General features: G+C 50.0%; 1 protein-coding gene across 1 annotated transcript in view; it reads left to right on the forward strand.

Moving 5' to 3' along the window:
- Nucleotides 1-13,093, forward strand: part of POLA2 (polymerase (DNA directed), alpha 2, accessory subunit) — a 27,552-nt gene that overhangs the window by 8,561 nt on the left and 5,898 nt on the right. Inside the window, exons 6-13 of the mRNA XM_010838049.1 lie at nucleotides 2,619-2,812; nucleotides 3,455-3,543; nucleotides 4,977-5,132; nucleotides 5,645-5,707; nucleotides 6,665-6,707; nucleotides 10,080-10,204; nucleotides 10,992-11,030; nucleotides 12,052-12,125. Coding sequence (XP_010836351.1) covers nucleotides 2,619-2,812; nucleotides 3,455-3,543; nucleotides 4,977-5,132; nucleotides 5,645-5,707; nucleotides 6,665-6,707; nucleotides 10,080-10,204; nucleotides 10,992-11,030; nucleotides 12,052-12,125 — 783 coding nt within the window. The remainder of the gene's footprint in view (nucleotides 1-2,618; nucleotides 2,813-3,454; nucleotides 3,544-4,976; nucleotides 5,133-5,644; nucleotides 5,708-6,664; nucleotides 6,708-10,079; nucleotides 10,205-10,991; nucleotides 11,031-12,051; nucleotides 12,126-13,093) is intronic.

The raw sequence follows: 13,093 nt of genomic DNA on the forward strand, positions 1-13,093 counted from the left end.
CAGCCTGACTTAAGGAAGAGGGGTGGACGTTTCCCTCTGCAGTCGACTGGCTGGACGGCCGACTGCTCCCTCCCCTCCCCACCCTCATCCTGTGTGGAAAGTTACTGCTTCTTAGCTGTAGTTAAGGAAACTCACTTTCCACCCTCTTTTCTAGGGCTCATTTCCTAGCTCAGAAACTGATATCTCCTACCGAAAACAAACTGTCTATTCAGAAGTTGGGGAGCCTGCGAGTCTCTTGTCAGGAGGAGGCTAATAGGTTTCCACCTGCTTCTGTTAGTTCATGTGTTGTTGGTTTCTTTCTTTCTTCTTTTTTTTAGGTATTTATTTTTTAAAAAGAAAAGCACGTATCTTTGTTCATAATGTTGCGTAACCTGTTCTTTGTTCCTCACTCAGGTTACAACTAGTTGCTGAGTTTTCTTGTCCCTGAACCTACCCCAACTTCATTGGTATTTTATCCCTGCTGCCACTTCTGCACATAAATCCACAGGGATCACGTGTGACTTTTGGAAATCCATAAATGACACGTGTTCCATGAGAGAATTCCGTAGTGGGAGCTCTTCTGAGGAGAAGAAAGGGCTTTAGGTGCTGCCGCATCGGGATGGGGCAAAAGAACAGTGATGTGAACCAGTTAGGGCGACACTGGCTGCCAGGAGTCACTTCTAGACCAAGCAGAGCTTAAGACTTGCCAACCTAAGACTTTCTGTCACATCAGAAAGGAGGTGATAGGGACCTCCCTGGGAGTCCAGTGGTTAGAACTCAGCTCTTTCACTGCCGTAGTCCCAGGTTTGATCCCTGTCAGGGAACTAAGATCCCACAAGCCACTTGGCAGGGCCAAAACACACAAAAGAAAAAAAAAAAGGGAGCACTAGCATTGTTCAAGATCAGAGCGGGTCAGATTCTTCTTTTTTTCTTCAATTTATTTATTTGTTTGGCTCTGCCTAGTCTCAGTTGTCGGAGAAGGCAACGGCAACCCACTCCAGTACTCTTGCCTGGAAAACCGCATGGATGGAGGAGCCTGGTAGGCTGCAGTCCATGGGGTCGCTAAGAGTCGGGCACAACTGAGCGACTTCACTTTCACTTTTCACTTTCATGCACTGGAGAAGGAAATGGCAACCCACTCCAGTGTTCTTGCCTGGAGAATCCCAGGGACAGGGGAGCCTGGTGGGCTGCAGTCTATGGGGTCACACAGAGTCGGACATGACTGAAGTGACTTAGCAGCAGCAGCAGTCTTCGTTGCGGCACGTGGACTCTTTAGTTGTGGCATGTAGACTCTTGGTTGCAGCCTACAGGATCTCGTTCCCTGACCAGAGGTTGAACCGGGCCCCCTGCATTGGGAGCACAGAGTCTTAGGCCCTGGACCACCGGGGAAGTCCCCTGAAAGGTAGTGGATCCCGAGGGCGGATTTGACTATGGTGTGGCCCACTCCTGCTTTCAGGAGTTTTCACCCTGGCTTCCGAATAGAACTTTCTAGACTTAGAAGGGCATCTTTGGATGCACAGAGATGGCTGGTTACAGAGTGGTTCTCGTAGGTGCCAGCACCATGGCAGCAGGTCTATTCTCTCAACAAGCAAGACTTTGAAACTTGTAGATCTGTTTGCAGCAGACCCCGTGTGAGCATCTTCCTGGGTTAAAGGGCCGGCTGTAATGTGCGCCTCACAGAGCTTTGCGCTTGGCGCAGTCGAGATGCCCTGCCTAGTCATTCTGTAATGCACGCTAGTAAAGCTGACATCAGAAACTGGCTTCGTAATTTATGAAAGTAACTTCTAAATTATTCAGGTGGAGGCAGCACTGGAGACAGAGGTCATTAGTCAGGCTCGTTTGCTGCAGCCTCTCTGCAAAGGAGGAACCGGCAGCACCCACTGGAACAGTGCCCACGCAGAACTGGCTCCCGCAGGGTTTCAGGGCATCAGATGAAGCCTGTTGTAAGCAGGCCTCTCGGTGCACTGTGTTCACAACCAAAGGCTTAGAGGACCTCGCTGTCCTCTAAGCAGATCAGCCACACTCGTGTGTCCCCGGAGGTGGACTTTATCAGCGAGTGAGGAGAAAGACGAGAACTTGCCGATTGAGACTTGGAGAATGGGAGTGTTTGTTCACTAGCTGACAGAATTCATTGCCTGTCCACCTCCAGAGACACTGGGGAAAGCTGATTCCCTTTCATTTAACTTCATTTTGTTACTGTTTCTACCTTGAACTGTATCATGAGGTGTTACGTGTACACAGAGCAACTTTCAGCTTATCCACAGTTGAGGCTCTGATGATATTCTAACAAATGCTAAAAATGCATAAGGAAGAAAATGGTACTCGAAACTGGCTCTTAATCAATTCAGAGTTTGGGTTTTGTTTTACTTTGTTAGTTTTAAGCCAGGAGAAGACCTTTTAAACTGTGTCTCTGTGTCTAAGCTTTTCTAAACACGTTTGGTATTCCTCAACCCCACTCATTCCTAAAATTCCTTAAAGGTCCAGAATGTCCAACCCCATTAAGCTGATTAGATTTATAAAATGTGAGGCCAGGCTGGCATGCCTCCAATCCCAAATTTCCAAGAGGTAACCTCATCTTAGACTCCTCTCTCCTTTTAGATGTGAACGCGGTAACTTTGATGTCTTTTACTTCCAATCAGCGCTACTCCCCCTCAGAAATACAGCTCGAGAAGTAACCGGGGAGAAGTGGTTACCTCCTTTGGCTCGGCGCAGGGGGTGTCTTGGTCCGGGAGAGGAGGAGCCAGTCCCCTCAGCCTGAAGGTCTTGGGACATCCAGAGCCGCTCACCGGGAGCTACAAATACATGTTTCAGAAGCTCCCAGACATTCGAGAAGGTATTTGTTTTTCCCTTTGACATTCTGGAGGGTATAAAACCACCTGGAGGGGCTTGAATCAGTAACAAAGCGTCAGCTAGGCTGGTAGAACAAGTTCAAGGTTGCCTTTGATTGATAGATGTCCTCTGGGCGCCCCTATTAGGAAACGGATATGAGATGACCACTCTCAATAATTCTCCCAAATCACAAGCACTTTGCTAAGAAAAAGCACATAACCGTTTCCCAGTAACAACCACTTGAACTGTGTAGAGGAAGCCAATTAGAGTGTTAAAGGAAGCGGAGACATTTATGGTTTCTTCCTTGGAAAGACTGGAAGGCTCTAAGGGTTGTTCTTGGCTTCCCTGAAACCCCCCTGACCACCTGAGTAAGAGGCAGGCTGGGGAGGGATCCAGGCCGACTTTGGGACTGTGACCTCATCCGTGACCCCTCCCTCCCCCCGACCATGGCCAAATGGAAGGCCAGGTTCAGCAACCAAATATTGGGCAATTGGCTCGGGCTTGAGCAGCTTACAGACTGGCTGCTGTCCTTGGCACCCTGCCTGCTTCTGTGAAATGACTGACTTTAGTGTTTTACAAGGTGCTGTGTTTTCTCTGCTTGGCAAGTAAAATGTCTTAAACACGCTTTTTCCCTCTGGGATTTCAGTTCTGACCTGTAAGATAGAAGAACTTGGCAGTGAACTCAAGGAACATTACAAAATTGAGGCTTTTGCTCCTATTCTAGTCCCAGCACAGGTAAGAGTTGTTCTAATAGTCTTTCCTGATTGATACTGTTTTTTTAAATCAGTGATGAAAAGTCAACCTCCAGCTTCCTTTTCACTAACTGTCTACCTTCTAGTTAGAACATCTACCTTGGATGAACTTGGTAAAATGGGTTATAAGTGCTGTCTGGTTTTGTGACCAGATTAAGTCATTTGCTTTGCACTTGGGTTAGAGCCTTGCGTGTAAACAAGATTGAGGGCCTTAAGCATTCAAGTGTCAGGATATGAGAACAGCAGCAAAGTGAGGATTTCCAGAAATGGTGACTCATGGTCTCTCCCCTTCTTTGGTCTCTGTCATCAGGGATCAGGTGCTGTGAATAATGTCCACGTCATACTTTAATCTAGCACGTGTTAGTGCTTTCTCTCTAGCATGTACTCTAAGGGGAGATGTGTTCTCAGAGTTTCTTTACGGCGCCTCGGTCACATATTTGCATTCAGAGGAGAATGGCCAGCTGGGGAAGATATGCAAAACCGTGTCATATAAGGAAAATTCGGGGGAGTTGGGAGGAAGTAGTGGAGGGGAGGCTGGGTTGTACAATCTCTTGGGGAAAGATTAGACTTCCTCGGTTTGCTCCCGGGAGTGAGAACAGGATAGAGGAAGCCACCGAGAGAGGAATTTCAGCTCAGTTTAATGAAGAACTTCCTGTTACTAGGCGGTATGGTGTGTGGTTAAAGGATATGGCCCTGGAGCCAAACATCTGGGCTTCAAACCCACACTTTGCCCACTGTTTGACGTTGATTAAATTATCTAACCTTTCAGCTGCTGGTTTTTCTCATGTCTAATATGGATGCAATAATAATATCCACCTCACAGTTATTGTGAGAGTTAAGTGAGTTGATACACATAAGCCTTTAGAACAGTGCCTGTTGTTCAGTGAGCCCAGTAAACCAGAGCTGTCATTAACCGTTATTCAGGAAATGGGTGAAGAAGGAAATGGCAACCCACTCCAGTATTCTTGCCTGGAAAAGTCAATGGACGGAGGAGCCTGGCGGGCTGCAGTCCATTGGTTTACATGACTGAGCACGCATGCATGAGGAAGGTGGAGGGAGATGGATGGGTTGGTAGCGATAAGCTGGTAGAACTTAAAAAGAGAGAGATATGTGGTGAGCGGGCTGCCAGTGGGGACGGTGGGCTCGGGCACAAGTTCCCCTTCACTGGAGATGCTGTGGCTCAGACAGCCACTTAGAGGGGCTGGGGCATTAGATGGTGGACAGGCTAGGTGCCTTTTAAGGGTCCTTTCACCCCTGGGAGCCAGTGATGATACTTGTGGTCGCCTCGGGCTCAAAGTGATGTGCCACCAGAAACATGCGTGCTGTTATTGGAGGGCTGTTTTGCTCTCCATCGGGCGGACCAGATTGTAAGCTCCTGTGTCCCAAAGACTGTTGTTCTCCTGTGTATCTCGGTAGGAGCCCGTCACCCTGCTGGGCCAGATCGGCTGTGACAGCAACGGGAAGCTGAACCACAAGTCAGTGATTCTGGAGGGAGATTTGGAACATTCCTCAGGCGCTCAGATTCCAGTAGATCTATCTGAGCTCAAAGAATATTCTCTATTTCCTGGACAGGTGAGATCAGGGGTGTGTCTGCCCTCTGGATATGGCTATGCTATTTGCTCCTGGTGTGTGTAGTGAACTGTGGCCAGGTGCCCCGCACTTTTGACCTCTGATGCCAAGAGGTGTAACTGGAGCTCAGGCACCAGAGCGGATGCCAGTGTGGGGGTTCCAATCCCCTGTGTGCTCCGACCTTGGCTCTGGGATCTGCTGCCAGGTTTCAACCCCAGCTCCACCCCTCAGGGCGGATGACTGTGGCGATGTTACTTAACCTCCCAAACCCAGAGTGTCCTGATCTGTGAAATGGAAATGATAATCCTCACCTTATAGGAATGTTGTAAAAATGAGATCACCATGTAAAGCGTAATTATTATTACACTAATATAACCCCCTTCATTTGTTTTCTAGAAAAACACCCCAAGCTTACAATTACAGAATGAGAGTAGCTGGACAGTACTTGTAACTCTATCACAGTAACTTCTTCCAGACCTCCTGTTGACCAAGTCTGTCTGCTGCCTGCCTTTCAGGTGGTGGTCATGGAAGGAATCAACACCACGGGTAGAAAACTTGTTGCCACCAGACTCTACGAGGTACAGTGTGTGGGCTTCTCTCCATCCTGGAGCCCATCCTCTGTAAAGGCCTGTTGATTCGCTTCTCAATTCTCTGTAGAGTATGACCTACTTCTAGGTCAGGGCTTAGCAAACTGCTCCCCTAAAGGCCCAGACGATACATATTTCAGACTCCACAGACTTGGTCTTCATACAATGTCAACTCTGCCATCGTAGCACAAAAGCAGGCACGAACAACCCATTATCCAAAGAGCGTGGCTGTGTGCCAGTGAAAGTTTACTTACAGCAACAGGCGGTAGCCAGATTGGCCGTAGCTTAGCAGCCCCTGCTCTGCGGTGACCCTCTGCCGGCTTCCAGGGGACGTGGAAGAAGTAGCAGCACCTGCCCTCCCAGGCAGGACACTGATCCTGCAGTCGCCCGTTTTGCTCCTGCTCTTTCCTGGGTGTGTTTTGAGTTTAGCCGTGACCTCATGCTACCGGCTGTCTTGGCCACTCTGAGCAGTAGAGGAAAAGGGAAGGGGCATCAACTCTGTGGTCTTCCCTAATAGCTCAGCTGGTAAAGAGTCCACTTGCAATGCAGGAGACCCCGGTTCAATTCCTGGGTCGGGAAGATTCGTTGGAGAAGGGATAGGCTAACCACTCCAGTATTCTTGGACTTGCTTGGTGGCTCAGCTGGTAAAGAATCCATCTGCAGTGCTGGAGACCTGGGTTCGATCCCTGGGTTGGGAAGATCCCCTAGAGAAGGGAACAGCTACCCACGCTAGTATTCAGGCCTGGAGAATTCCATGGATTTCGTAGTCCATGGGGTCTCAAAGAGTCAGACACGACTGAGCGACTTCCACTTTCATCAACTCTGTGGGCTTTTAGCTCCAAGGAGCAAGACACCCACAAACAAGCCCCCATTCAGTGCCCACCCCGTTCCTGACCAGAGGCGGAACCTGGGGCAAAACCTCACCACAGTTTTCTCTCCTGTTTGAAGGGTGTGCCGCTCCCATTCCATCAGCCCGATGAAGAGGATGGAGGTGAGCTAGACTTCCAAGGGTATTTTGCCAACAGTGCGGGTGGAGAGGGGTGGGCCAGGGTCTGGAGCACAGTTCCTCTGGCCCTGGGAAAGCTTCAGGAGCTGTGAGAGAACCGTTCTGGAGCTCCAGGGCGACCGCAGATTCATGGGTTCACGGGCCCTTTGTGGAAGGCCAGGGGTCTGAGCCTGTGTGGCTGGTCAGCCTTACCTCCTGTGCTCTGATTCCACAAGACCTGGCATTTCAAGACTAATGTTTAACAAGTGTTTGAAGGTTGCTTTGAAAAAGAAAAAAACCAGTGGAATTCCCTGGCTATCCAGTACTTAGGACCCCAAGCTCCCAATGCAGGGGCACAGGCTCCATTCCTGGTTGGGAAAGATCTTGCATGCCATGCAGCCAAAAAATGAAAGGGAAGGGGGAAGAAAAGGAAAAAAACAAGAAAAGGGTAAAGAGCACCAATTTAAAAAAGAATTCCTTTAAATGCCATGTGATATTCTGGACAAGGAAAGGGGACATTAGTGGAAAAACCAGTGACATTTAAATAAAGTCACGAGCTAACAGTAACATACCAGTATTAATGCCTTCGTTTTGATGAATGTACCCTAGTTATGTAAGATGTTAGCATTAGCGGTTGCTGGGTGAAAGGTGTACATACGGGAACTCTGGACTCTGTTTGGGACATTTCTACAATTCTAAGGTTATTCCAAAAAGGAAACTGTATTTTAAAATTACACACATTTCTCAGGAAGCCTAGACCATCTTGGTAGCTAACCTAGATGAGAAAAGATGAACATTTCAGTAAACTTGGCTTCAGAACAATTCCAAGCATTTTTGTAAGCAGAGCAGTAGGCTGTTGAGGATTAGCAGGGAGATAGCTGATGCTAGCTGTATTGTCAACACCCCCTCCACGTTAATGTTGTGTGAGGTCATCCTTAGAGGTGGCCTGGAATTGGGAGCAAGATTTAGGAGTTTATGACCTTGCACATTCTCTCAGGAAGTAAGTGTTTATGGAAACTGGAGTGCTGGTGTTGAATTCAGCTGGTGTCAAGTTCAGGTAGCAAAGGGGACAGACAGGGCTGAACTGCCCGGAGCCGGAGCTGTGCCACGGAAATCTTTGGAAGCAATTGAATACGTTGCTTTTGTTTTGTTAATAGTCATTTATTTGGCTGCACTAGGGCTGCATTGTGGCATGCCGACCCTAGTTCCCTGACCAAGGATCGAACCTGAACTTCCTGCACTGGGAGTGCAGAATCTTAACTGCTGGAAGTCCCTGAAAAAGTTGTTAATAGACATTTTGTGAGCAAGGTGTTGGGCTCAACACCTGGGTGTGGAGACACAGAATACATGGACCTGGCCCCGGGCGCTCACCGTTTACCTGGGGCCGGCGTCTCCTGGGCGCCTTGGAACTGAATGTAGCTTTGTCGCCTCCCCTCTGCACAGCACCAGTATTACTCTCCTCTTTGAATTCTCTATCTCAGTTCAGTTACTGCTACGCTCGACTAACAGTGGCCCTCATTCCTGGAATATATTCCTGAACATATGACTTTATATGGCAAAAGGGACTTTGCAGGTGTGACTAAGTTAAGGCTCTCGAGATGGGGGTTGTCCAGGTGGGCTCAGTGTAACCACAAGGGTCCTTATAAGGAAGGGCGGGAGAGGGCGGGTCACAGAGATGGACATGTCAGGTTCTGGCTTTGAAGATGGAGGAGGGGCCGTGGGCCAAGGATGCAGGCAGCTCTGGAAGCTGGAAGGGGCCAGGAAAGGATTCTCCCCAGAGCCTCCAGAAGGATTGCTGCCCTGCCCACACCTTGATTTTAGGACCTCCGACCTCTTGGACTGTAAGATAACAAATGTGTATTGTTTTAAGCCACCAAGTTTGTGGTAGTTTGTTACCAAAACCATAAGAAGCTAATAAAGCTGCCTGTTAAGAAGTCAAGGATCATTGGCTTTGTTGTAAGCTACAGAACCTGGTTCAGACTAACTTAAGAGAATTTGTTAGGGGAAACTCAGGTAGCACACAGCCCGGACAATGGCCGGAACAGGCTTACAGCCCGGATCACGGCTCAGCAACGCCAGGTGTCCAGGTAGCAGGGAGTCCTGGGCTGCACTGACCAGGCACCTCAGCTGGATGGGTCAGCGCCCGTCTTTTTTCTGTCCTTGCATAGTTCACCTTGAGATTCTGGAATCCAGAGGAGAGAGTGAATGGCTTAAGCCAGTACATGCCTGCTGCTCTTTGGCTGGGGAGGACGGTGCACCTAACTTACATCTCCATAGGGCAGCGGGTGGAGGGGAGAGGACCTTATGGACGCCAAGGCGGATTCTCTAAAAGGAAAGCAGATGCTTTGAGGAAAAGGGCACCCCGAAACAAGGCCCTGCACCCCATAACATGAGAGTCTCCCGTCCCAAGCCTTGCCCCCTAGCTGGTCTTCCCGGACCCCTCGATGTACCAAATTCTCCAGCTGCTCTCAACACTGATGGTCCCTCCCACTGAGCTCGCAAACCTCAGTGCTGTTGGGGACCTGCCTTGCCCGGGCTCCCGAAAAACTCTGCTCTCAAGTGTAAGCAAAGTCACAAAAAGACAAATACCACATGATTCCCCTTAGATGACGTTCCTAGAGCCGTCAGAATCATAGAGGTGGTTGCCAGGGACTGGGGGAGGGGGAGCAGGGAGTTAGTGTTTAACGGGTGCGGAGTTTCATTTTTACGAGATAGAAAGAGCTGTGGAGATGGAAGGTGGTGACAATTGCACAACATTATGGATTTATCTAATACCACTCCAGTGTTCTTGCCTGGAGAATCCCAGGGACAGAATAGCCTGATGGGCTGCCAGCTATGGGATCGCACAGTCGTACATGACTGAAGCGACTTTGCAGCAGCAGCAGCAATACCACTGAAATGTTGGCTTAAACATGGCTGTGATCAGGAGGAATTTCCCTGGTGGTCCAGTGGTTACACTCCGAGTTTTCACTGCTGAGGGCACAGGTTCGATCCCTGGTCAGGAAACTAAGGTCCTGAGACCCACGCAGCACGTCCCCCCACCCCCCAAAAAAGTTGAGTTTTGTGTTGTATATATTTTACCACCAAAAAAAAAAAGTTAAGAGGAAAACCACGTAAGCAAACGTCACTTTGATCAATTCTCTCATGACTCCCACCTTCCTCCCATCGTCTCTGGAGTTCTGGTTGCTTGCACACTTGCCTGTCTGTGCAGCTCATGGAGGGCTCTTTGAGGGCAGGGTGAGGTCTCATTCCTTTCAATCCCCAGAGTTGCACATGTGGGACTCTTAATTGAGTCCCGAGGCTTCTTGCCCTCATTGTCCTTTCTCCCACCATCCCAGCGTCTTCTCATCAACACCTTAACAATCCTTTCCGGCTTAGATTCTGAGCAGTTCATGGTCCTGGTGGCCTGTGGGCCGTACACCACATCTGACAGCATCACCTTTGACCCCCTGCTCGACCTGATCACCATCATCAACCGTGACCGACCGGACGTCTGCATCCTGGTAGGGCCCCTCCGGGGACAGTTCACCTAGGGAGGCACCGAAGGGAGAATGGGATGGGCGTAATCTTAGAAAAAGGTCTGATGAGGTTCTAAATTTTTAGGAAGAGTGTCAAACTCTCCTCCTTCTTAAAAGTATTTCTGAGTTCTTGGTCTCCCTCTTTGGCGAGGTGTGTGTGGTCTTTGTTTTAATGTTTGTTTATCTGGCTGCACCGGGTCTTAGGTGTGGTGCGTGGGGTCTCTGATCTTCGTTGCAGCATGCAAGATCTTTAGCTGTGGCGTGTGAAATCTAGTTCCCTGACCAGGGATAGAACTCGGGCCCCCTGCGTCGGGAGCAGAGTCTTAGCCCCTGGCCCACCAGGGAGTCCCTTTGTGTGCATGGTCGTAATCAAAAAGCCCAAGGGGTTTGCCACCTGCACTGACTTTTCAGTATTTCACCTCTTGTCTAATTACTCCCATTTGTGGACTCATCTCTTTTGAAAGACCAGAGTACTGCTTCTTGGAGGTAGACTGCCCTTGCTGGGTTGAAGCGGGAACAAAACCCAGCATTATAGGAGGCAAAGCAGCTAGTGACGGCCCAGTGCCTGGCCATCCAGGAGGCTGTGTCCTTCTGCCTGTGATATGGCTGGGCACCATCCCACCCCCGCCACCTGCCACCTGTCCCAGCCTGTACAGGCAGCCTTGGAGGGAGAGATGGACCCTGGGCGGAGAACTGCTAGGATCGGGTGTGTGAGGGTACTCAGAGGCACGTGCAATTCTGATGTGTTCTTTTGGTACCTTCGTTTCTGCAGTTTGGCCCTTTCCTGGACGCTAAGCATGAACAGGTTGAGGTAAGTGGCTGGGGCTGGAGTCAGGGAGAGACTGGGTACTCGCATTCAGTCAAGGCCTCACTGTTACTTTCATCTCTTGGAGTTTATCCTGCGTTTGTAGCAGCCTAAATGAATCCCTGTGGCTGATCAGAAAAACATGATTGCAGGGCAAGTCTAATAAAGGTACTGAATGTGAGGGCTTCATTTCACCAGAGTACAGAGCCATCTGGAAGCTGGGGCGGGTGGGGGAGGGGATCCAAATATCTGAGTCCTGGTCCCCTTCGTGTACACGTGTGGCTCTGGGGCAGGAGGGTGGGGGAGGTGCCCGTGGTCCCCCGGAGCTGTGCCTGTGAAAGCCCTTTGCTGGCTGCGACAGCTCTGGGCCCTGAGTGTCACTGTCCTTTGAACTTAACACACAAATGGCCCTTCTGGAGGGGTTTCTTTGTTTTTTGTTTTTTTTTTTAAATTTTCAACTGCTGGGTCTTCACTGCAGGCAAGCTCTTCTCTAGCTGGGCAAGCAGGCGCTGCTCTTCAGTTTCGGCGTGCAGGCGTCTCGTTGCAGTGGCTTCTCTTGTTGCGGAGCATGGACTCTAGGGCATGCAGGCTTTAGTGGCTGCGGCACATGGGCTCAGTCGTTGCAGTTCCTGCACTCTAAAAGCACAGGCTCGGTAGTTGTGGCACAGGCTCAGTTGCTCCTCGGCATGTGGGATCTTCCCAGACCAGAGATCTCCTGCATTGGCAGGTGAATCCCTTACCCCTGGGCCAGCAGGGAAGCCCTCTCAGGCTTACCAGCCACAGCAAAGGCTTCAAAGCTCTTCCTACTCCTCCCCTCGGCTCACTTTCAGGACTGATTCTTCCCTGACCTCTTTGCCTGCTCCCAACTAGACTCAGTTCTCAAAAGGACAGAGACCTTTGTCTTGTGTATCTTTGTATCTCCTTCAGCTCCTCACCCAGCATCTGCCCCCATGGCCGTCTGACCAGCGCTCTACAAGTGAACAGACACCAAACATTCAACCTGTAAATCTCCTTTCTTTTCTTGCAGAGCTGTCTGCTGACGAGCTCATTTGAAGATGTTTTCAAGCAATGTCTCCGAACAATTATTGAAGGAACACGAAGGTCAGCATTCAAAATACTGGGCAGAACCTTACATTTCCTGAGTTTCTCCAGGGCTCCCCGTTAATGCTGAAACCGTTCAAAAGTTGTGGTAGTTCCCATCCTTGTATCCTTTTGAACTGCAGAGATCAGCTAGAACCCTTGCACTTCAAGCGCGCCGACCCTGAGTGAAGAGGCATCTTTGTAAAAACAGAGATAAACACACTGGAAAGGACAAGGCTGCCCAGACTCGCTCTTCCCTGGCTCTTTCTGCATTTCCTTCCTTTTCTCACTCCCTTTTGTAGAAATTCATGTTCCCTGGGAATCTTCCCGGGGTGGGGCCGGGGAGTGTTTGATGGCTTACAGCACAGAGTCCCAGGAGGCCTAACATCTCCTGTGAGTGAGAGTTGGGGGGTGAGCCCAAGTCCTTCCCCGAGTCAGTGCTTCGCTGGTTTCATGGCGCCCCGCGACAGCTCGTACGTGGGTGGGGACGCATGAGGGTGGGGATTTTGAACCCTTGCCACGGACTGGAGGGATGGGACTGGGAAAGGTCATAGCGGTGATGAGGGCTGGGCAGTTCTAATTTGAGAGAAAAGTCGCTATTCCAGGAAGAGCCTAAGCTAGAAGTAGAAAGTTTTTCTGGAAGCTGACACCCCCATTTCCTGTCGCTCCCCTCCAGTGCCCGGGTTCGAGAGAAGCTGCTCTTGGTGGTGGATCTCCTCCTCCGGGGATCTGCCTGCCAGGAGCTGAGCTCATCGAAAACAAACATTCCTGAGGCTAAGTGTAAAATACGTCTGGAACAAGGGTGGTTTTTGAAACAAGATGTATAGTCTTCCGCCCTTGGCGGTGAGAACTGATCCCAGCAATGATTAGCTGTCATTCTACCTTCTCATCCCAGCAGGGTAGGCCTCTCGGACTGGGGGAGAACCCCAACCGACCCCAGAATCGGGGGGCTCGGATCGTGCGGTGTGACAGCCTGCAGCTGGGCCTGC

The sequence above is a fragment of the Bison bison genome, unplaced genomic scaffold, assembly GCF_000754665.1.
Source record: "Bison bison bison isolate TAMUID 2011002044 unplaced genomic scaffold, Bison_UMD1.0 scf7180017864089, whole genome shotgun sequence".
Lineage (NCBI taxonomy): Eukaryota > Metazoa > Chordata > Mammalia > Artiodactyla > Bovidae > Bison > Bison bison.